At 42.6% G+C, this 21,853-nt stretch overlaps 6 protein-coding genes and 1 long non-coding RNA gene across 9 annotated transcripts; 3 read left to right on the top strand and 4 right to left on the bottom strand.

Moving 5' to 3' along the window:
• The first annotated feature begins 564 nt into the window (after positions 1-564).
• LOC135635375 (heat stress transcription factor C-1b-like) lies at positions 565-1,918 on the top strand. Its single transcript, XM_065146411.1, has 2 exons — positions 565-808; positions 898-1,918. Exons 1-2 carry the CDS (start codon positions 578-580, stop codon positions 1,621-1,623), a joined length of 957 nt encoding a protein of 318 aa, XP_065002483.1. The 5' UTR covers positions 565-577; the 3' UTR covers positions 1,624-1,918.
• Positions 719-4,197, bottom strand: LOC135635403 (uncharacterized). The gene is made up of 7 exons (XR_010495618.1): positions 3,854-4,197; positions 2,519-2,674; positions 1,969-2,126; positions 1,461-1,662; positions 1,180-1,365; positions 940-1,080; positions 719-851 (listed from the first exon to the last, which is right to left on the bottom strand). It is a non-coding gene; the product is annotated as an uncharacterized LOC135635403 (long non-coding RNA).
• Positions 4,198-4,447: 250 nt separating this feature from the next.
• Positions 4,448-5,708, top strand: LOC103979702 (uncharacterized). Its single transcript, XM_009395883.3, has 3 exons — positions 4,448-4,678; positions 4,751-4,821; positions 4,906-5,708. Exons 1-3 carry the CDS (start codon positions 4,538-4,540, stop codon positions 5,564-5,566), a joined length of 873 nt encoding a protein of 290 aa, XP_009394158.2. The 5' UTR covers positions 4,448-4,537; the 3' UTR covers positions 5,567-5,708.
• Positions 5,709-5,833: 125 nt separating this feature from the next.
• Positions 5,834-10,232, bottom strand: LOC135581445 (uncharacterized). Of its 2 annotated transcripts, none has more exons than XM_065146436.1 (4): positions 9,950-10,232; positions 7,977-8,099; positions 6,414-6,533; positions 5,834-6,323 (listed from the first exon to the last, which is right to left on the bottom strand). In XM_065146436.1, the coding sequence occupies exons 1-4, from the start codon at positions 9,984-9,986 to the stop codon at positions 6,259-6,261; spliced, it is 345 nt and encodes a 114-aa protein (XP_065002508.1). In that variant the 5' UTR covers positions 9,987-10,232; the 3' UTR covers positions 5,834-6,258. The 2 variants fall into 2 exon arrangements, with proteins under 2 accessions (XP_065002508.1, XP_065002500.1); XM_065146428.1 differs by having other exon boundaries at positions 7,977-8,108; positions 9,950-10,231.
• A 1,038-nt stretch (positions 10,233-11,270) lies between these two features.
• LOC135639217 (protein S40-1-like) lies at positions 11,271-11,627 on the top strand. The gene has a single exon (XM_065153021.1). The coding sequence runs from the start codon at positions 11,271-11,273 to the stop codon at positions 11,625-11,627; it is 357 nt and encodes a 118-aa protein (XP_065009093.1).
• Positions 11,628-13,821: 2,194 nt separating this feature from the next.
• LOC135581443 (trifunctional UDP-glucose 4,6-dehydratase/UDP-4-keto-6-deoxy-D-glucose 3,5-epimerase/UDP-4-keto-L-rhamnose-reductase RHM1-like) lies at positions 13,822-17,217 on the bottom strand. Of its 2 annotated transcripts, XM_065146401.1 has the most exons (3): positions 17,092-17,217; positions 14,923-16,514; positions 13,823-14,819 (listed from the first exon to the last, which is right to left on the bottom strand). In XM_065146401.1, the coding sequence occupies exons 2-3, from the start codon at positions 16,498-16,500 to the stop codon at positions 14,559-14,561; spliced, it is 1,839 nt and encodes a 612-aa protein (XP_065002473.1). In that variant the 5' UTR covers positions 16,501-16,514; positions 17,092-17,217; the 3' UTR covers positions 13,823-14,558. The 2 variants fall into 2 exon arrangements, with proteins under 2 accessions (XP_065002470.1, XP_065002473.1); XM_065146398.1 differs by lacking the exon at positions 17,092-17,217 and having other exon boundaries at positions 13,822-14,819; positions 14,923-17,085.
• Positions 17,218-18,127: 910 nt separating this feature from the next.
• LOC103979706 (trifunctional UDP-glucose 4,6-dehydratase/UDP-4-keto-6-deoxy-D-glucose 3,5-epimerase/UDP-4-keto-L-rhamnose-reductase RHM1) lies at positions 18,128-21,525 on the bottom strand. Its single transcript, XM_009395888.3, has 3 exons — positions 21,262-21,525; positions 18,980-20,568; positions 18,128-18,879 (listed from the first exon to the last, which is right to left on the bottom strand). Exons 2-3 carry the CDS (start codon positions 20,552-20,554, stop codon positions 18,427-18,429), a joined length of 2,028 nt encoding a protein of 675 aa, XP_009394163.1. The 5' UTR covers positions 20,555-20,568; positions 21,262-21,525; the 3' UTR covers positions 18,128-18,426.
• Between the last annotated feature and the right edge of the window lie 328 nt (positions 21,526-21,853).

Genomic DNA, 21,853 nt, shown 5'->3' with positions numbered 1-21,853 from the left:
GTCCAAAGATTAGGGCAGTCAACCACAAGGCACAGCTCCCATGTTAATGTTCGAGTCTTTCTTGTGCTCAGAAAAGGAAAAGAGGGGCCACGAAATCTACCGTGCTACTTACCAAATCCAGATTACTATTTGGGTAGTTCGGTGATGTCACGAGGAGGGCGGTTGATGCAGCAGGGAAACAAGGGTGGCAAGATCCGGTGAGTACGATCGGTGCAGCTTATCGAGAATCCAACGAACCATGATCTGTAACGTGATGGGGTCCATCTCATGAATTATCAGATACATGCACGCCAATGGCTTAGGGTTAGTAACAGAAGGATCAAGAAAGACGATGACACGCGCCCACCATTCCCCGCCTGCTGATCCTTCTCTGTGTACCATAAATTCCACATGGATGGTGGAAGCACTGCCTCCCTTCAGTGTCTGCTTCTCAGGCGTTGCTTGTTTCCACTGGTTTTCGTCCTCCATGTCCACTATTTATGAGATATAAAGTCTCCGGGAAGAGCGCAGGGACAACAGCGACAGCTTTCGGTTGTCATCTCCCATATATGTCAGAGAGAGAAATGATTGGGTAGCGATGGAGGGAACCAGTAACGATAGCATCGGCTACGAAGCACAGGCGGCGGCTCCCTTCGTGGAGAAGACGTATGCGATGGTGAACGATCCAAGGACGGACTCGTTGATCCTGTGGGGGAAGAAGAACAACAGCTTCCTGGTGCTCAGTCCCAACGAGTTCTCCCAGTTCCTGCTGCCTTACTATTTCAGGCACAGTAACTTCTCCAGCTTCGTCCGCCAGCTGAACACCTACGTCTGTAGTGTCACTCCTTCCTCGATATTTTCCGCCTGCAATCCTTTGCATCAGAACTGTTCATGTCTATCTTCTCTTATCGTGTTCAGGGATTCAGGAAGGTGGATCCAGATAGGTGGGAGTTCGCTCACCAGTCGTTCCTCAGGGACCAGATTCACCTCCTTCCTCGCATCATTAGGCGGACCAAGAGAGCCCATGCTGGCTTGTTTGCCTGTAGCAGCAGCAGCGAGAAGGAGAAGGGAGCCATGGAAGGGGAGGTGGACGAGATGCTCCTGCAGGAGCTCTTTAGGTTACGGCAGGAGCAGAGGGCCCTCGAAGAAGAGCTGCAGGTTATGAGCAAGCGATTAAAGGCTACCGAAAGGAGACCGCACCAGATGATGTCGTTCCTTGCTAAAATGGCTGATGACCCTCGATCGCTCTCCAGGCTCGTAATCTCCAAGCAGCAGTCTTCCACAGCAGCGAAGAAGAGGCGTCTCATTGTTTCTCCTCCTCCTCCTCCTCCTCCTCCTGCTGCTGCTGCAACCCAGCTTGATGATGGACTCTTCCTGCCTTCCATTCTGGTTCCAGGGATTCAACAGACAATGTTCGAGCCATTAGATCATGGAAGTGATCAGTTGATAATGGAGGAAGTGAAACCATTTGCACTCATTACCGATGTTTCCGCCATCAACAGCTACGATGCTGAGCTTATCAGTCCCAATTCTGCAAGCGAAATCAGCTTCCTCCCAGAATTCGAACTGAGCATGACGGGTTCAGAGACAGCGGCGGCGGAAGCCAACTTTCCATTCTCACTACTCGGCCATGGATTCTACTAGTCATTGTAAGCAAAAGACTACCCCAAACAGACGTTGCACCTGCATCTTAAGAAGACATTGTTTACCATTCATAAATTTGCTTAGCTCACCTCTGCAATCAAAATTAATGTAACCTATTTACTTATAATATTTATTCGAAGAAGCTTGAGCAGCAAAGTTCCCACAAGTCATACGTCAAGACTAATTGAAGCTATGCCCAAGCATATAATTCATTGCCACCGGCGGAAAGTAAAGCAAGTAGATCTATAGCTTGTCGAGTTAAAATGGCTGCTTGTTTTGTACTAGTTTTAGCTCCATCGGCAGTCATCTGCTTCGAACAGAGAGACATGAGGGGGCAGTGATTACCTCAGCGCAGCATGAGCAGATAAGAAAATTTTCTCAACATTTTCTTCGTGTCTTCTGCCACCATTCATCATCATCATCATCCTCATCTCCTACCGCCCACCACACATCGTCGTCTTCTTACGTTTGTCGCACTTTGTGAAAATTAGATTCATTGAAATCTGACGAGGAAAATATGTAGACTGTTAAACTATGAAGCACACTAAGCATTCCGACGGAAGAAAAAAGAAACGTAAAGCAGACCTTATCATATATCCTATCATGATATAAGAAAGTAAATATTGGAATTGAGACAAGATGCAGTTGGACAACCATCATTCCATACGCTAAAACAACCCAGATGACACTGAAATAAGTGAGAAGGAAACACTGGCTATGACAACTGGTATGTGTACACATGTAACAAGATCAAAGGTTCCATGAACCACCATGAATAGGAGTCAATTGGTTTCTATTTACTATTTCAAGTTGTGAACAGAGATAAAGAAAGGAACAAAATGTGAAGTACCACTTTTCACTTTGATAATCAAAGCAATCAAAATGGAAATCATACCAGAACTTTAGGCATCTTCCTATGAGTGAATCCAAATGACATTAAAGCCTTTAGATCATGAAGCCTTGAGTTTATTCCATTCTCTAGACCCTCCCTGCTTGCTACCATCTCATAGAGAACATGGTCATAATATTCAATCGAATGGCCTCAAAGGAGCTGTGCACCAAGACAACAAACAATAGCATCAAAATGATTAAAGAGATATTGAACCATGGATCGATCTGGTCTAAAGACACTTTAGCATCAATGTTATTACATCAGAATAAATGAAGGATACAGTCGAATCCTTAATTAATAAACCTAAAAACGAAATTTCCAAGGAAAGATAAACCTTCATAATTCAAGAGAATTCACATGCCCATCGAGAAGATTAAAGTTTCCACACTAGGTAACTTGATAGAAAGGCTTTCAAAAATATCATAATAAAAATGACAAACACTCCCACTAATGCAGGGTTTAAGGAGGGTTAATGTACGCAGCATTACATTTAAATAGTTTAAAGAGATTATTTTCGTGACTCAAATCCTGATCTCTCCGGTTACAAAGGAGCAACCTTATCGTTGTACGAACCCTGATCTCCAAGAATACCACAATAAAAGTGAAAAATTATCTTTCTCTAAAAATCAATAAAAAGCATAAGAGGTTATCCAAGTTCGACAACGACAAGACCAAGCCATGAAGCAGATCCAAACCATCTGGGTAGGCTTACATGAAAGCTTTCCCGCCACCGAGTTCTGTCAAAGAAACATCACTAGTTAAACTAAGGACAACAGATCTTATTTTACTGTTTCCAACAAAATTTTATTTAGTCTTCTTTTACCTCTCCATAGATCTCCTGAACATGCCCATACAATCTTAAATGTTCCTCCATTATACATTGAAAAAGGTAGAAAAGTGTGTATAACCCTTGGATCAGCAGTGCAAAATAATCAAGATTGGAAGTCGATGATATTAAGAAGGATAGCTCGGAAGTCTGCTTGAAAGGCTCTTGGAACAAGGAAACACAGAAGCATACAGAACGCAAGATTCGATTGGACCTCATGGTAACATGAAATACAAATAGCACACGAAATGCAGGACCGATTGGCCAACCTATTAGCTTCGACTATCCAAGACAAAATCAGACGATCGAACGATGCGTGGAATCGACCAAACTAACTAGACATCTAGTACACCAAGAGTAATTATAATGGGAAAATCAACAAACAGTTGGTCTGCAACATGGATCGCCAACACCATATCAACCTGGAAAGACCAAATAATATACTCGATCCTTCACGACCGTACAAAAAGAACGACAACAAATAAAAATAAAAAAAAGGCAGCCAGCAGTACCTGAAAAAGAGGTGGAGACCGACCAAGGTAGCTGACGACAACGGTCTGCACGGCCGAGAACTTGGGAAGCGACGTTCTCGCCGTGGCCGGCCGGCCGGATGTATAAGAGGAAGAGGATAAAGGTCTGCTGGGGTCTCGTAGGGCGGATTTCGCCTCTCAACAGCGTGAAGGATATGAAAGGCAACGACGACGATGATAATAGTAATGCCGAGATTTAGACAGACAAACGCACCGAAGCCGGAATCAACGTGACCCAAACCCGACGCTTCTAACGCACGCGACGGGACCTCAAGGCGTACGAAATTAGTGGCTTGGCACGTGTCAGTCGGCACCCCGTTCTTTTCAGAACGGAATGAGATTTGCAACTGTTGGCTATTGATTAAAACTTGCAGGGATGTTATTATATATATATATATATATATATATATAACGTTGATCACAAAAGCAATAGAGTTTCATTTGAAGTTTTATGATAAGAGAATGGGTTTTAAGCTCCACTGGATGCTTTAATGCGGTACTCGAAAGGCTTTATGCTTGATGGCGACGAGAGCCCAACTCCCACCGCTGGTGTATTCATGGTGGCGCAAAAAGAACAGATTCGCCTGTGGAGAGAATAGATTTAAAGGGAAACGAAGGCCATACCGGAGAGCACTCACTGCCTCCGAGGGGAACTGTGGCTGAAGCATGAGTTCCAACAACCTCGCCTTGATGAATCCCCGGGGTGGTGGGAGGTATGGGTATCTGCTAGGATCGTCGTCGCCCGATCACGACCGTCGTCATCCCATCGAGCGGCCGGTCGTCCCGCATCCCCTGCAACGACGGCCGGTGAGCCCCGTCGTCGCCGTGCATGCTGCTTAGCATCTCCACATCTGCCGCTTACGTGTTTCTTCCCCGCAGGAAGAGGACTTGTTCGGTCCATGGAGGTTGTTCGAGGAGAGGGTGAGGACGGGACCCTTCGGCCTGACACGGTAAACTTGGTATCACTCGCACAATTAGCATGATCAAATGGATTCGCGTAACGTTCTTCCTGAGTCGATGGGTTTCTTCATCAGCTTCCCTCTGCAACCCCATTCTCCGGTCCGAATCCTGGTGCTCCAAGGAGGCTCTGATGACCGGGTGAATCCCGGACTCATGCAGTTCATCAGGGATTCGCCGCCACGGATCAGGGGCCGGTGGCACCTCGGCCAAGCCCCGGAGGCGGAGGAGGACCCTGGCCTGACCGAGGAGGAGTTCAACAAGGCCATGAAGAAGCTCAAGAAGAAGGTGTACAACCCACCCAACCACCGGAAGAGGGCTTGGAAGCGAGGCCTCTTCAGCAGTAGGACCAGCAGCGGCGGCGGCGCCGCAGCCGAGGGGGAGAAGGAGGACGGCAAGGATTGCACCGTTTGCCTGGAGACGTTCGTGGCCAACGAGCCCGTCCTGGTGACGCCGTGCAACCACATGTTCCACAGAGACTGCTTGGAGCCGTGGGTGAGGAGCCATGGCAAGTGCCCGGTGTGCAGGTTTGTGTTGTGCGAGCGGAAGGAGAACGCACTGGTCCGAATCAACGACGGTGGCTTCAGCGCCAACCATGTCCGCAACGACGCCAGGGGTTTGTATGACCACGACTATGTGGAAGACGACGACTTGATCTCGGACATCATCACGCTCATCAGGGCCATGGAAGAGGCTTTCAACTGGGTCAACCACGCTCCCGCTGCATCGTATCGCTGAAAGCGGCATATACACAAGCACGTGGCGTGAATGTGATGGCTGTGTGTCGACGATGCTGGGTGTCAAGAATCCATCTGTATGCTTTTGCTGGGTTGCTTAGGTCCTACGTAGACAAAATAAGATGCCAATTAATGTTGGTGCAGTTTCGATTGTGTCATTGCTCTCAAAATAATACTAGTCGGTGAAAAGACACGTACGTTATGCAACAATTTTATACAGTTCTACACAGGAGAAATCACATATCAAGCTAAGCTGTGCATGATGAAGTCATTAGAAGTACCCGGCATGAACTTGCATTCCTGCTAACATCGAAATGTAGAAGTCACATTTCCATGAGTTTAGTTGGGATGCTGTTTGAATACCACAGGCATATATAGATGCACTAAAACATGTAGGAGACTAAGTACACATCTCATTTTGCTTGATCACTTGAATGACAGTAGTTTCGTTTAGCTATTTCCTGATAACGATGTTGTACGACTCCATGACACTGACTTCTGGTGACCTTTAGTATCAGATGAGGCGCGCACTATTGTTCACTCGACGGTCAAGTTTGCTTGAAAGGAAGCTTGACAAGTAAACTAATGAAGAAATCTTTCTCTTCACAAAAGCACAAACTGTGCCCAACAGATGTTGGAAGTCGAGTAATTTACAAGATCTACATTGATGCTTGAGCACTTCACCCTTTTTGATCAGCTGTCTCGAATCAAGTTGGTAGGCTCACTTAAAACATACTTTGGTAGTTCATATTTGGCACCTGCAATAAAGAATGCTTGTGAACGAGAATTTCGCAGATATGACCATCAAAGAGTGCCAATGAGATAGCGAGGAAGAAGCCTGTATTTACCTCTTTCATCGTAACAAAGTGTCATGTCAGCATTTGGAATAATTATGCCTGCACTGTCGACGATAGCTTGAGCAAGGTCTAAATCAGCTTCTGCTGCAGCTCGGAGTGCATCCCATATTTCTGCCATGGGTAAAACAAATTGTTTGGACCAAAACAGTGATTTATACCAAAAACCTACAAGTCATCACCTAATGAAAAAAGGTCATGCATGAACAACGATTTCACAATGGTTTCACATTCATACGCTAAGCTCCTGTTCTGCTGGAATAGAAATTCTAATACTCTAGATGGCGACAATGAGAAGTGCAGCATCTACATGCTTTATCACAAGTTATGCAATTGTTTAATCTGTAGTTATTAACTTGTTGCTGTATCCAATGCATATGGTGACAAAATTTTAATATTGAGAATGCTGCTTCAATTCAGGAAAGATGTCTACGCTAACATCACTGAAGACACCCCATTTATGACTTCAATAAATGTCTTCAAGAGATGATTTACTAACCATCATTTCTCTACCAAGCCTCTTTTGGTCAGTGCACAAGAGATTTATATAGTTTAATGAACAAATATACATGTATTTAATGATGGTTTTGCGAAAACCTGCAACAGTCGTCAACGACAAGATGTAAATGCAGAGGAAAAAAGTAATGGAACGAACCTACAGACCAAATCAACCTTTCCAGTAAAGATGATTGGCTCCAGCACAAAGTATTCATCTTAATTTGATATTTCTATAGGTATATAATATTTTTACATTTAAGTCAACCATTACAGCTCTGCAAGTCTCTCCTTGAAAATAGTACTTCCTAAAATATCATAACAACAGGAATATTTAATATAGCATACTTCCATCAAATGCTCAGTACCATCAGACAAAAAAGGAAAGCTTGTTTGAGTGCTTATCTGCATCCCTATTTAGTATGCAAAAGTGTCTGTGTTCGTGATGGACATCCTCAAAATTTTGTTTCGGCTATGGAAACTTTCTATAGCTGAGAAAGAAACCTGTCCTAGAACAATTCAATGTGCTTCCCTTTACTAAAGAACCAGAAATCTCATAACATCACTAAAACAGCATGCAGATATAACTAAATGATCAAATTTTTGAAGGAACAATTGATTTCTTAATATAAAACCTTGCAAGAAAATTCATTAGCCAAAACTTGTTTTATCAGAATTTCATTTATTTTATCAAGTCATTTTGACAAGCCACTATTTACTTGGAGAAATGTTTTCTACGGTGACAAGCCACCATTTACATGGAGAAATTTTGTTAATAAAAAACCTAACAGGTTATTTACAAGCTAAAATAAGTAAAATTTATTAGCCTTATGGCTATTATGGAAAGGGTAGAAAACTGATCCAAGAACTTGTGATATCTGAACACCGTCTTAAAAAGAAAAAAACTTCTGCCTGTGAGATGAACTTTATCAACTGAAGTTAAAAGGTTTCTGATTGAAAGGCCACACTCTCTTGTTGAATGTAAAATAAGTTGTGTGCTAAACAAACATGTTAAAATATATAAAACCAAGAGCTGTAGAAATTATCAGAGGAAGGGAGCACCTTTTTGGCCGCCATAGTGAGGGGCTGTATCCCAGAATTCATCGCGCATCTGCTTGAGCTGTGCGCGAGTTATTTGCTGTGTATGCTTCCAGGGCTTTGGTTTTTGAATTTTTTTAGTATTCTCTAGGATCACTAAAGTCAATCAGACCATAGACAAAGAAACTCATTCATTACTGACAATCAAGTAAAAAACTTCGGTGCAAGTTACTTAAAATTAATAAAATGGGGAGCTAATATTTGAGACATTTGTTTCTGATGATTTGAAGAACAACAGAAATAGAATCTTGAATAAAGCATAAACTTAATGCATCATAATTCAGTTATGATGGATGCATCAATGTGCAAGCCAACTCAATTTACAAAAGTATCCATTGTGCTAAAAAGTCAAGACATCCAATAACAGAAACCGTGAATTACCGTGGTACAAAGAAATCTTGAGTTCACCATTAATATCAGGTCATGATTATTTCTTGGCAACACACATCATGAATTAGAAATGTCATTAAAAAAAATAGAAACCAAAGCATAAGTACATTTCTTTCATCATAAATCAAACTACATGAATACGATGCATTTATGCAAAAGGAACCAAGTATCAACATAAAAAGAGGCACTAAGGAATAAACCAAAGTATCAGAATAAATAATTATAGAGATAAAACATGCTTGGCAAACATTCAGATTAATTCCATCCCACCAAAAGAAAGTCTATCATGACCTATCAGTATTAAAAGAATAAGGCCAAAATATATGTAATTCAAAATTAAAAGTTTCATGTACTCTTCCAGTTTCTTGCATAAACATCATTGCCAATGGGCCCCTTATCTGATAAAAACTTCAAATCTACATATGACCTCTTCATAATAACATGACTATCAATCATTCATATAAAAAGGAAGTACAACTTTGGCAGAAGGCTAATTTTACAAAGAGGAGATATCATCCAGAAAAATTGGATTCTAGCAGCAAGCTTACAGCATGGTTTTCAATTATCCATTTACAAGTTACTTTTCTATCCTAGAGAGTCGTGAAAATAATATAGGAACTTGCTTTTCCAGATGAACATGACTACTCTTGTTCAGCTAGTCAATATAAATGTGTTCTTCTTGCGACTCCCTTTAGAACCGTGTACTTCACTCAGTATGTTTGGCAGCTCTCCATCCATGCAGAAGAGGTAAAAAGCATCTGTTACACTAGCACTTTCTGACTAGCTTAACGATGACAAGATTCAATAGTAATATATTCTGATTAAACCTGTTCCATGCATACAGCAGCAGTGTCAACTTCTGAAGTCTCAATAACCAAGATGACTAAACCTGGACACTTCTCATGCTTGTGATACTTTATAGAAACACTCTATAACCTGACATCACTTACACCCATAGGCTACAGCTATAAAAACCTATGACAAAGCTGGTTTTTGAACTTGCAATCTCTGCGAGGATGAAGCATAAAAGAAAAAGAAGGAACATGATCATTCAATCATATCACATATCCGACATCTAACATGAGTAAGGCAAGTTCACGATGACAAGGTGGGACATCATTTCGCACCATGAACATGCTAGTCCGCAATAACACATCGCATAATAAGTAATGGGTACTCGATGTGTATGTTGTATCGATGGACTAAAGAATTGTGACTCCATTATATGGTGGTCTACTCGCAATATAAGACCAATGGTACATAATAACAAATCATACATCAGAAACAATTACAGAGAATAATAGTGATGAAAGACTATTTCCAATGTTGGATGCACGTTAGGTAACCCCATATCCAAGTTTCCCCTCGTGTGCTGCGAGTCTATTGTCAAACAGCAGCCGGGACAGAACGCCCCCAAATACGAAGACGTGAACATAACACGTCGTCGGTGAAAGGAAAAAGAGATGATCAACGATTTAGTAATCAAGGACAACAATAGAATCGAAGTACAAGCGTAAGAAGAAACAAGAAGTGGGATCGGAATTTACCGTCTCCTTTGGCGGGAGTGGATCCAGCGCAGCCCATCTTGATGCGCCCCCAATTCTACCCAGCCGCGATCGGGGAGAGAAGGGAGATCAGACCATCGGGACCCACTGCCGAAGAGGGAGAAGGGCAAGAAGGGGCGGAGATTGGGGTGGTCGGCGCCTCGGGCTCCGCCGAGGATCTCGAGATGGGAAAGGGAAGAGGAGTCGGGGTCGGAGTCGGGACGAGGAAGCTTCTGCCTCGAGGTCAATTGATCGCGTGCGTCGCACCGACGCAGATAAAGCGAGACGGCAACCGAATTATCCTATTTCTTTTTATTTATTTTCTTATTTATTTTTCCGAGCGAGGAGCGACTGCCGTTCGTGTCGGTAATTACGAGACACGACCAAAGCACTTCTCACAAAAAATACCTAATTAAATAATTTATATTTAAAATACAAAGCTGATCATATTATATAATATCAAAAAATATTTAGATAATTTATTAATATAATGGGCTTATCCACGGCCCATTACGATACGGGCAAGTGAGATAGTGTGGGCCGGCCCGGAAGAAGCTTACCTTGATTGATCCCAATTGAATCGGATATGGATTCATGTCAAGTTTAGATCCGGTTGAAATGTTCATACGCATAAGCCAAATGCAAGTGATTCTTCTCTCTCTCTCTCTCTCTCTCTCTCTTAATCTTTGGCATCTGAGGGGGACAGAGATGGGAGGTCGAGAAGAAGTCCATCACTTGGGAAGCGGATCTCAAAGTTAAGGAGTACTTGTGCCCCAACCAATGCTTCGATCTCCGCCAGTTGAGACAGGCTGCAACAAGCTGGATATTCTTTCTCTTCATGAAGCATGTCACGGCGGTGCCTCAAACCTGAGCGCACATACTATATATATACATTGTTTGTATCATCACACTGTGGGTGACTTCAGAATCCGACAGCAATTATTTGTGGAGTGGCCGCGTGCCAGCTCAATCGCGGCTGGTTGTCAGCTCATCATAACAGGTCTGCACCAACTTTACCAGGTCTCGTATGGATGCCCAAATCAAGGTTGCCTCTGATGGGCTGTTCACTCATGTCAGCATCAGGTTCTGCTGCTGATCCTCTAGCCCAAGCTTTTTCTTCTTGATGTGTGCACCGTTTGTCAGATTAAGTCGTCCAAGGTTACGAGGTGATCTCAAAGATTATGTTGCTTTCTGCCCCCTGCTGGACGCGTGGCCATGGCGGTAGCCAAACCAGATGAACTCCAACCTCGCTCGTCTCTTCTTACCACCAGCACAGGAGGAGTTGAGGAAGAAGAAGCAGTGACCCGAGCCTCCCGCCCGCGTGATGGAAGAGTTGTACGAGTCGGAGGTGGTGTGGCCGGACGGCCACGAGGAGCGGCCGAGCGACGCGGGGAGTAGACCGTGCAGCTCGTCGCGGGGTCGGACTTGGACGGCCTCCGCGCCGATGGATGTCCCGAGGACCCCACGCGTGCCTGCAACCGGCGAGGCCAGCATCGGTGATTACGGTGACGAGGAGCGAGAGACGGAGATGGTGCCGCCGCATGTCTTGGCGTCTCGCGGTAGGATGGTGGGGAAGGCGGCCTTCTCGGTGTGCACCGGCCAGGGGAGGACGCTCAAGGGCCGGGATCTGAGGCACGTCCGGAACTCCGTGCTCCGGATGACCGGCTTCCTTGAGGACTGACGCGTGCGTCCTCGGTGGAAGTAAGAACAGGAGGAGGAGCTTCGCTTCAGCTTCTTGTGATCTTGTGAAGCATACCGCTTGCTACATTAATGAGCATCCTTCCTTCCTCTTCTCACAAGATCACCGTGGGAACTGAGTTCCTACCCTGTACTTCATTCCTTTTTTCTTTCTGCTCGATGAAATGCCCAGGTAAGATCTGAGTCCAGCTGACTTCATGATTTCATACTTCCAGCTTAATCCAGTGTTCTAATCTTGATATCATGCATGTGATCTGTTCCCAAGTTTCGTACGTAGATACGTTTCTAGTAAGAGGATGATCGATAAACCACAGCTTTGTCATTTATATCGAGTGAAGAGACCTCCCTTCATTGAATCCTTGCTTGTGTTAGGAACTATCTCGTTGCTGATTCTTCACCGACTACGGTTGTGAAGATCCACTTTCATAGACTCATTGATGCATAACAATGTAGTGCTCGAGATTGCTTTTCTTTCTATTCCTTGTTTCGAGAGATTGGAGCATGAAAACTGTTACGTAAGTATGACATGCATGCATGAAGAGTGTATATATGCTTGTGAGGAAGAGGTAGCTATCTGTGATTTAGTCATCTTTTACTTCATCAAAGAGGGATCGGATCGAAGAGTATATGAAGGCTTAAAATTGATCTCTCAACCTGCAGGCGCCAAACTCACATGTAAGGTTTAGTCTGTGCGAGCTATGAATAAGAAATCGTCAAGTCATTGACATATAATTTGAACTTAGATGAAGGCATTTGGTAGAACAAGAGAGTGGCCGAGGAGCTGTTTTGGGAAGATGGCAAATGCACGAAAGGGATTGAATACAGCTCATTCGGACAGATTAGGACAGGAAGGATATGTGACGTCAAAAGAAGATTTTTTGTACTCGATAATGTCAGCTTGATTTAGTAACAACGTGAAGTGTTATGATAGATAATACTTTGTTGGGGTTTCCAAGTCAGTTTGGGTTTAGTATCCCAACTCCTCGTGGTAGAAACTCCGATGAAGTCACGTTATGTACGTTAGTAGAAACATTTGGTTGTGTTCTTTATTCATCCATGCAAGCTTAAAAAAACACGAAACGCGTGGACTACATGATATAGAATATGGAGGATGTAGTTTTTATATTCATTTTGGGTTGTTTGATAAATATAAGAGAACGACTTTGATTATGACACGTTGATCCATTGGTTTATTTGACTAATTGCTACATGAAAGAACGGTAGTTATTCTATGTCTGATAACAGTATTCTCATTATGAAAATAGTAAAAATATATAAGACATAAAGAAGATAAAAATAAATCATATATGCGTGTAGAGTAAAGATTATGATGACTTTACGATTTAGTTATTGTTGTGTGTCAAGCAAAAAATGAAAAAAAAAAAAAAAAAAAAAAACTTAAAAAGAAATATATGAGACACTGCCAAATCCATCTCCGGCGAGTTTGACATCATATTGACTAGGAAATGTGTCGATGGAATTCGACCCCATTGAGACCATCTCATCCAGAGGCTGATGATAACCAAGTCTGTCTGTCCATTGACGCAGCAGCAACAGTTTTGAGTTTCAGCAGAAAACGGTTCAACATGGCACGCTGATACAGGAAACAAAAATTCAGCTATCATTCGTCAATCATACATAATTTACTTGAGCTGCAGAAATTATCTGGGACAAAGATCAGCACACAACATAAGTAGAGATTTTAGCTCTTGAGCTGTAGAAATCGTCTTGGACAAACAACATCGCACAACAAAAGTAATGATCATTTGACTGAAAACACTAGAGTTGTAGTATCTACAAGTTCTTCAACTGAGAAATCAACCACCGGGTGAAACAACAACATCCATTCGCTTACAGAACAGGAAGAAATATCACCATTGCTTCCAAAGTACAAGAAATTGAAAAAGTATGAACATAGGTGAATCAAGCATTTCTCATGTTGACTCATTAAAGAAACCCTGAAAAATACTTTTTCAACAAATCGACTAGGAAACTCAAAAAAGTTTTCACCGAGCAATGATATTATTTAAACATTCTTCCAAATAACATCCTTTGATCAATCTCAACAATAACATCCACCTCTTGTCAAAACTGATTTCCTGTTAATGAAAGGCAACTAAGTACACCCACCCGAACAAGTATTTTAATCACCCCTCATCCTCCCCCCCACCGTCCATGTCATAGTTATCCTCTCTACTTCGTTCCATGTTCACCAGAATCAACTAATAAACAATAATTCAAAATACTAAACAAAATGTGCACAACTAGCAGATCACACACACGATTATAAATAAATAAAAAATCAAACTACATTTCGAACTCCAAAGTGCACAAGATCAAAAGATAATTATAGATTCCATAGAAATATTCTGAAAGTAGAGGAAGAAAATGACAAATAGAATGTAGAATGTAACAACAAATGGATGCATCAAAAAGAATGTAGCTAGTAAATTGGACAGTCCAAATTTAGAGGACAAATAATAATAGTCTCTTGTAAAGAAACTAAACAAGAACAACAAAACAGACTACCTAATAAAATTAATCAAGTTTTTCCTCCTGCTTAGATAAGTATTCCTGATGCAGAGTTTGTATGATGATAGTCATACTGCCATGTGTTGGATGACATTAATGATGTCATTAATCAAGTTTGTATTGATGAAAGTCGTACTGTGACATTGAGGAAGCTTATCAGTGAGAAAGGACCTGGATGGTTGGCTCAAAAACACATTTGATGAGAGAATCTTTGATGGACAACAACTCGGGAGACTCACTCTTCAATTTTGTAGTATCCATCTCGTTATTGCTTCGAGGTGCTACTATGACTTTAGCCTGTATTTCCAGTGTAAAATAGATCCATTAAAAGCAGGGGTCAATGTAGATCTTCTACATTTCTAGGATTTAGGGTTTAGGGTTTCTACAGCTTCGAATCCATCACATTGTGGCTCACCACACCAGGATTGGTAAAGTTCCATACGCCTCTGCAATTTCTCTTTGCCATCTCAATTGAAATGGGGACAAGTTCATCTAAAACCATCATGCTATTTGGAATGTTCACAACTTTGTCATAACAAGTAATTTTAGTAATGAATTTACATGGATTGCTACGATCAGAAGATATTGGCACTTGAACTCTAAGGGTACAGACATTATCATATTCCCTCAAAAGCTCTTCAACCTGTGTCACAGACCAACAATAACTAATTTGTTAGCTTTTAAGAATATGCAAAAAAACATTAAGTTAGAAAAAATAATTTCATTAAATGCAAGGCAAAAATTACCATTGCTTTAGTTTTCGAATAGAAGGATCCAATAAAGTTTGGATTGTCTTCCACCGTGAATCCAGTGCCCGACACTTCAGGATGTTTAGCATCATGCTCGAAAATACAACCGGTAGCATAATTCATCAGTAACAGGTCATGCTCCCTACAAACATCCGCTAAAGTCAGAGTTCCCACGACAATCGACCGAATTGTCTCCTGCTTATGAGATTCGCACCAGTCAACATTAGGTCTACCAGTCACACCAGCAGCATTGAAAACATGAGTTGGCTTCACGTTCTGAATGTCCAGTATGATATGGGAACGCTCTTCCAAACGCCCCCTTCCATACTCATATGGTATGCCCTGCTTCTCGCATATCTTGCCAAGAAGGCACCCTATCCATCCAGTTCTACCATAGATCAAGAACTTCAAATATGATTTCTTAGGTGGCATCACACTGCTTTTTGAGGCAGGAAGCACCATCCCATTCTGACTATTAGAGGTCATCGACTGAGAAGCCATGGACTTGGTTTCTTCAGAACCATCAATATGCCTTTCAATACCAGGCATCATCAACATCTGTGGATGAGCCAAAAGTGCTCCTGAAACATCTCCCCACCAATCTGGATGGCTCATATACCACTCCATCGTCTTCTTGAGTCCATCATCCCATGCAGTCCGCTCCGACCATCCCAGGTTCTTCAGCTTCTGATAATCCAAAAAGTACCTCTGGTCATTGAAAGGCCGATTCTCCACAAACTGAATGACCTTATCTGGGTCTAGTGAAAAAAGTGAACAGATGTCCTTCGCCACATCAATCACTCTCCTTTCTATCTTTGTGCCGATATTATAAACATGCCCAACTTCTCCTTTGTGGAGGATGACATCAAAAGCCTCTGCAACATCCTCACAGTACAAAAAGCTTCTAGCATTGGAGCCATCACCGTAAATCGGAAGTGGCTGCCCTCTCATGGCCAAAAGAATAAATTTTGGGATCAGCTTCTCCGGAAATTGAAATGGCCCATACACATTGTTTCCTCGGGTAGTGATCACAGGCAAGCCGTATGACTTTCCATAAGCCATAACAAGCATCTCAGCCCCGGCTTTTGTTGCCGAGTATGGGTTGGTTGGCAGAAGTTGAGACCCCTCGTGTTTGCCAACCGTGGCATCCTCATCGGTTTCTCCATAGACCTCATCAGTGCTAACATAGATAAACCTCCTAACCCGACCTGTGACGTTGCAGGCATCCAGGAGAACGTGGGTGCCGTAGATGTTGTTCTTGGTGAACTCAAAGGAGTTACCAAAAGAATTATCAACATGGGTCTGGGCTGCAAAATGCATGATGGTATCAATCGATTCGGTGATCAGGAGGTCGTTGATGAGGTCAGCGCTCCTAATATCATCCTCGACAAACTTGAAGTTGGGAGAGGAGCGTGATGGGTTGAGGTTATTGAGGTTGGAGCAGTAATCAAGCTTATCGAGAACCACGATCTTGTACTGGGGGTAGTTACAAACGAGGCGGTTGGCGACATGGGACGCAATGAAGCCTGCCGCTCCGGTTATGAGTATGTTTTTGGGTTTGTACGTCGGCGCCATCGACAGACTGAACTCTGCCAAACAAAGATCGCACATTGTCCACACATGGCAGCAAGCAACTTGCAAACTAATCTGAAGCAATAATTACAGAAAAGAAGACCATAAATTGCTCACAGAGGGCAAACGGGATCGTAAAATATTCTGGGGAAAAGGTAAAAGTCGAACATTTTTGGTCGATTAGGGGTTTCCACCTGCGATTGAATTTGACGATAACAAGATACACCAACCGGAATCGCGAAAATAAGGAACCAAAATCCGTATATCTTGAACAGAGCAACAAAGACAACCAGTTATCTATCAATGTGATGTGAATCAAAGAATAGTTCTCGAGTCATCAGAACCAGAAATATCGAATCAAAAAGGCTCCACGGATCAACAACGAAATCATCAAATCTATATTCCATTAAACGGTTAGCCAATTCATCAAACACAGAATGCACAAGAAAATAACCGATCCGGTCCAGGTCACGTGTCATTCGAGAAAACCAGACGAGAACCAAATCCAGATCTGAAGGTAATGCAATGCCCATCGCAACAACTCGAAAACAAGTACCAACAACAGATGGATAGGGAGGGAGAGGAAAAGCTTACGCGAGATGGTGAGCAGGAGGAGGGAGGAACGGGGAAGGCTTATTCCGACAGGAGAACGAGTAAGGACCACCGGATGCGAAGCGGCGACGAGAAAAGGAACGGGGGGAATGCAGAGCGGCGATGAGAAATGTGATTAATGAGGCGGTTAAAGAGATAAGAACATATTTGAGGAGGTGAAAGGAACCTCTAAACAATCACATGCGAAGCACGTGCGTCCCATCAGAAGCACGCTTCTCGCCATCTTCTGGAAAAGGCGCGATCAACTTCTTGGTTCGTTCGTTCATCATTAAAAGCCTTATTGGGACGAGAAAGAGAGCCAAACACGGCTCAATCCTTCCATCCACGAACCTGTCAGGTGTGAATTGGTGTTGCTGCCTCGACTACGGGGGAATGAAGTCATTCTCCTCCGGTCTGATATTTTCTAAGGGAAACTTGAGAAGTTCAGCAGATTTCTTTCAACAATATATTTATCATCGGTTGCCTTCTTCGATGGAGATTTTATATATATATATATAATGCATAGTAAAAAGGATAATTTTTATTAAAAATCTCTTCTTTTTTAGCTTTTTTGGAAGGTGTTCATGTTTTTATATTTTAGAGATAGATAGTATTCATATTTCCTTTAATTTAATAAAGAACTCCCCCTCGACAGTCGATAGTCGAGCCCTCCTCTCCCTTCTCCCCCCCGTAGCCCACCGTCCAATCCCACGATCACGACATGTCAGTGCTTGTGCTGATGACGACTGAGATCTCACAGTAACATCCAATGTCAACCTCTTGTCAAAACAGAGTTCCTGTTACTGAAAGGCAACTTGGTGCCTTCCTGAAGATTAGCTCCATGCCTACTTGGCAATTCACCAGGATCAACTAGTAAAAAATGATTCAAAATAATAAACAAAATGTACACAATCAAAAAAATAATCAAACTGGATATCCATGATTTGGACTCCATTGCGCACAAAGATCGAAAGATAGATTCCATAGAAATATTCTCAAAGTAGAAGAAGAAAAAAAATGACAAATAGAATGCAGAATGTAAACGATAAATGGATGCATTAACAGAATGAAGCTACTACATGCCACATAGAGTGGACAGTACAAATTTAGAAGACAAATAATAATAGCCTCTTGTAAAGAACCTAAACAAGAACAAGGCAGACTACCTAATAAAATTAATCAGGTTTTTCCTCCCGCCTAGAAAAAAAGTATTCCTGATGCAGAGTTTGTATTATGATAGTCATACTGCAAAGTATTGGATGACATTAATGATTAAAATACTAAGGGTCAACTGCTTAGTTCCAAAGTCTAGGGAAACTGTGACATTGAGGAAGCCTATCAGTGAGAAAGGACCTTCTTGTTTGGCTCAAAAACAAACTTGATGAGAGAATCTTTGATGGACAACAACTCAGGAAACTCTCTCTTTAATTTTGTAGCATCCATCTCATTGTTGCTTCGAGGTGCAACTATGACTTTAGCCTGTTCTTCCAATGTAAAATTGGTCCACTTAAAGCTGGGATCAATGTAGCTCCTGTACATCTCTAGGATCTCATTGTGGCTCACCACACCAGGATTGGTAAAGTTCCATATTCCTCTGCAATTTCTCTTTGCCATCTCAATCGAAATGGGGAGAAGTTCGTCTAAAACCGTCATGCTATTTGGAATGTTCACAACTTTGTCATAACGAGCGATTTTGGTAATGAAGTTACGTGGATTGCTAAGATCAGAAGATATTGGCATTCGAACTCTAAGGGTACAGACATTCTCATATTCCCTCAAAAGCTCTTCAACCTGCATCATGGCCCAACAATAACTAATTTGTTAGCTTTTAAGAATACACAAAATAACATAAGTTTGAAAAGATAATTTCTTTAAATGCAACAAAAAGTACCATTGCTTTAGTTTTTGAATAGAAGGATCCAATAAAGTTTGGCTTGTCTTCCTCCTTGAATCCAATGCCCGACCTTTCAGGATGTTTAGCATCATACTCAAAAATACAACCGGTAGCATAATTCATTAGTAACAGGTCATGATCCCTACAGACATCTGCCAAATTCAGAGTTCCCACAACATTCGTGCGAATTGTCTCCTGCTTATGAGATTCGCACCAGTCAACATTAGGTCTACCAGTCACACCAGCAGCATTGAAAACATGAGTTGGCTTCACATTCTGAATGTCAAGTATGAGATGGGAACGCTCTTCCAAACGACCCCTTCCATACTCGTATGGTATCCCCTGCTTCTCGCATATCTTGCCAAGAAGGCCCCCTATCCATCCAGTCCTACCGTATATCAAGAACTTCAAATATGGTTTCTTAGGAGGTACCACGCTGCTTCTTGCAGCAGGAACCACCATCCGGTTCTGACTATTAGTGGTCGTTGACTGCGAAGACATGGACTTGGTTTCTTCAGACCCATCAGTATGCCTTTCAATACCAGGCATCATCAACATCCGTGGATGAGGTAAAAGTGCTCCTGAAACATCTCCCCACCAATCTGGATGGCTCATATACCACTCCATCGTCTTCTTGAGTCCATCATCCCATGCAGTCCGCTCCGACCATCCCAGGTTCTTCAGCTTCTGATCATCCAAAAAGTACCTCTGGTCATTGAAAGGTCGATTCTCCACAAACTGAATAACCTTAACTGGGTCTAGTGAAAAAAGTGCACAGATGTCCCTCGCCACATCAATCACTCTCCTTTCTCTCTTTGTGCCGATATTATAAACATGCCCAACTTCTCCTCTGTGGAGGATGACCTCAAAAGCCTCTGCAACATCTTCAGAGTACAAATAGCTTCTCACATTTGAGCCATCACCGTGAATTGGAAGTGGCTGCCCTCTCATGGCCAAGAGAATAAATTTTGGGATCATCTTCTCAGGGAATTGATTTGGCCCATACACATTGTTTCCTCGGGTAGTGATCACAGGCAAGCCATATGACCTTCCATAAGCCATAACAAGCATCTCAGCCCCAGCCTTTGTTGCCGAGTATGGGTTGGTTGGCAGAAGTTGAGATGCCTCGTGGTTGCCAACCACAGCGTCCTCATCAGTCTCTCCGTAGACCTCATCGGTGCTAACATGGATAAACCTCTTAATCTGACCAGTGACCTTGCAGGCCTCCAGGAGGACGTGGGTGCCATATATGTTGTTCTTGGTGAACTCAAAGGAGTTACCAAAAGAATTATCAACATGGGTCTGGGCTGCAAAATGCATGATGGTATCAATCGACTCGGTGATGAGGAGGTAGTTGACGAGGTCGGCGCTCCCAATATCACCCTTGACAAACTTGAAGTTCGGAGAGGAGCGCGACAGGTTGAGGTTCTTCAGGTTGGAGCAGTAATCAAGCTTGTCGAGAACCACGATCTTGTACTCGGGGTAGTTCCAAACGAGGCGGTTGGCAACATGGGACGCAATGAAGCCTGCCGCCCCTGTAATGAGGATGTTTTTGGGTTTGTACGTCGCCATCTATAAACTAAACTCTGCCAAAGAAAGATCGCACGTTGTCTACACATATCAGATCCAAAATCACAAGCGCTCATCGAGCAATTAAATTGCAAAGTGATTTGCAGCAATAAAAGAAGACCTAAAATTGCTCAGAGATCGGCAAACGTGATCGTAAAATATTCTGGCGACAACGTAAAATCGAACATTTTTTGGTCAATTAGGGGTTTCACCTACGCTTCAATTTGTCGATGAAAAGATATGCCAACGAGAATCGCGAAAATAAGGAACCAAAATTTGTACATCTTGAACAGAACAACAAATACAACCGGTTATCTATCAAGATGATGTGAATCATAGGTTGATTCTCGAGTCATCAGAACCATGAATATCGAATCAAAGGTTCCACGGAACAACAACGAAATCATCAAAACTACATTACATTTTAAGGTCGGGCAATTCATCAAACACAAAACGCATAAGTAATACACAAATCTAGCACGAGAACCGATCCGGTCCAGATCCCTTGTCATCCAAGAAAACCCTACGAGAACCAAATCCAGATCTGACGGAAAAGCAAGGCCTGCATGAAAAGGAACAACGAAAAGACGCATATTTTTTGCAGAAAAATAGAAAAACACAGCTCCTGGAACAGAAAAAACCTATCGCAAGAACTCGAAAACAACTACCAACAGATCGATCGGGAGAGAGAGAGAGAGAGAGAGGCTTACGTGATCGGGAGCGGAAGGAGGGGAAGAGGGAAGCCTTCTTCCGACAAGAGAACGAGCGATGGGGAGGAAGAAAGGGAATCGAGAATGCGGGATGGCTGTGATACCCTGACCAACGCGGAGGTGATGAACGGGAACCGGCGACCGACAAGAAGGGGAGGATTTATCGCGTGAGCAGGGAGATGAGGGAGCTAATTAACGAGGCGTTAAGAGATGATGGAGAGATTTGAGGAGGTGACGGAGGGAGGAGAGATCCAACGATCACATGACAAGAACGTTCGAGCCAACCCCCCGCCACCGTTCACGCATTTCTCGGCCACATCAAGACAGTACTAATATTTGTTCTTAAATAAAATAATAATAATAATAATAATAAATTTAAATATCAATCGCATTCGGTCACCTACTAGAAAAAAAAGTTGGTGACATTTTTGTTAGTACAACGGGGTCTGATCCGTATGCGAGGAGTCGTTTAGAATAAAGTCTCACTTCACTAAACTTGTTCCTATACAAAGATAAAAGTCAAAAGTAGCTTATCAAGCCGATCCCTTCGACGTTTAAGTTAGTATCGAGATCTCTCCTATAATATAGAGTT

The sequence above is a fragment of the Musa acuminata genome, chromosome BXJ1-3 (genome assembly GCF_036884655.1).
Source record: "Musa acuminata AAA Group cultivar baxijiao chromosome BXJ1-3, Cavendish_Baxijiao_AAA, whole genome shotgun sequence".
Taxonomy (NCBI): Eukaryota; Viridiplantae; Streptophyta; class Magnoliopsida; order Zingiberales; family Musaceae; genus Musa; species Musa acuminata.
This window is presented reverse-complemented; position numbering and strand designations above follow the sequence as displayed.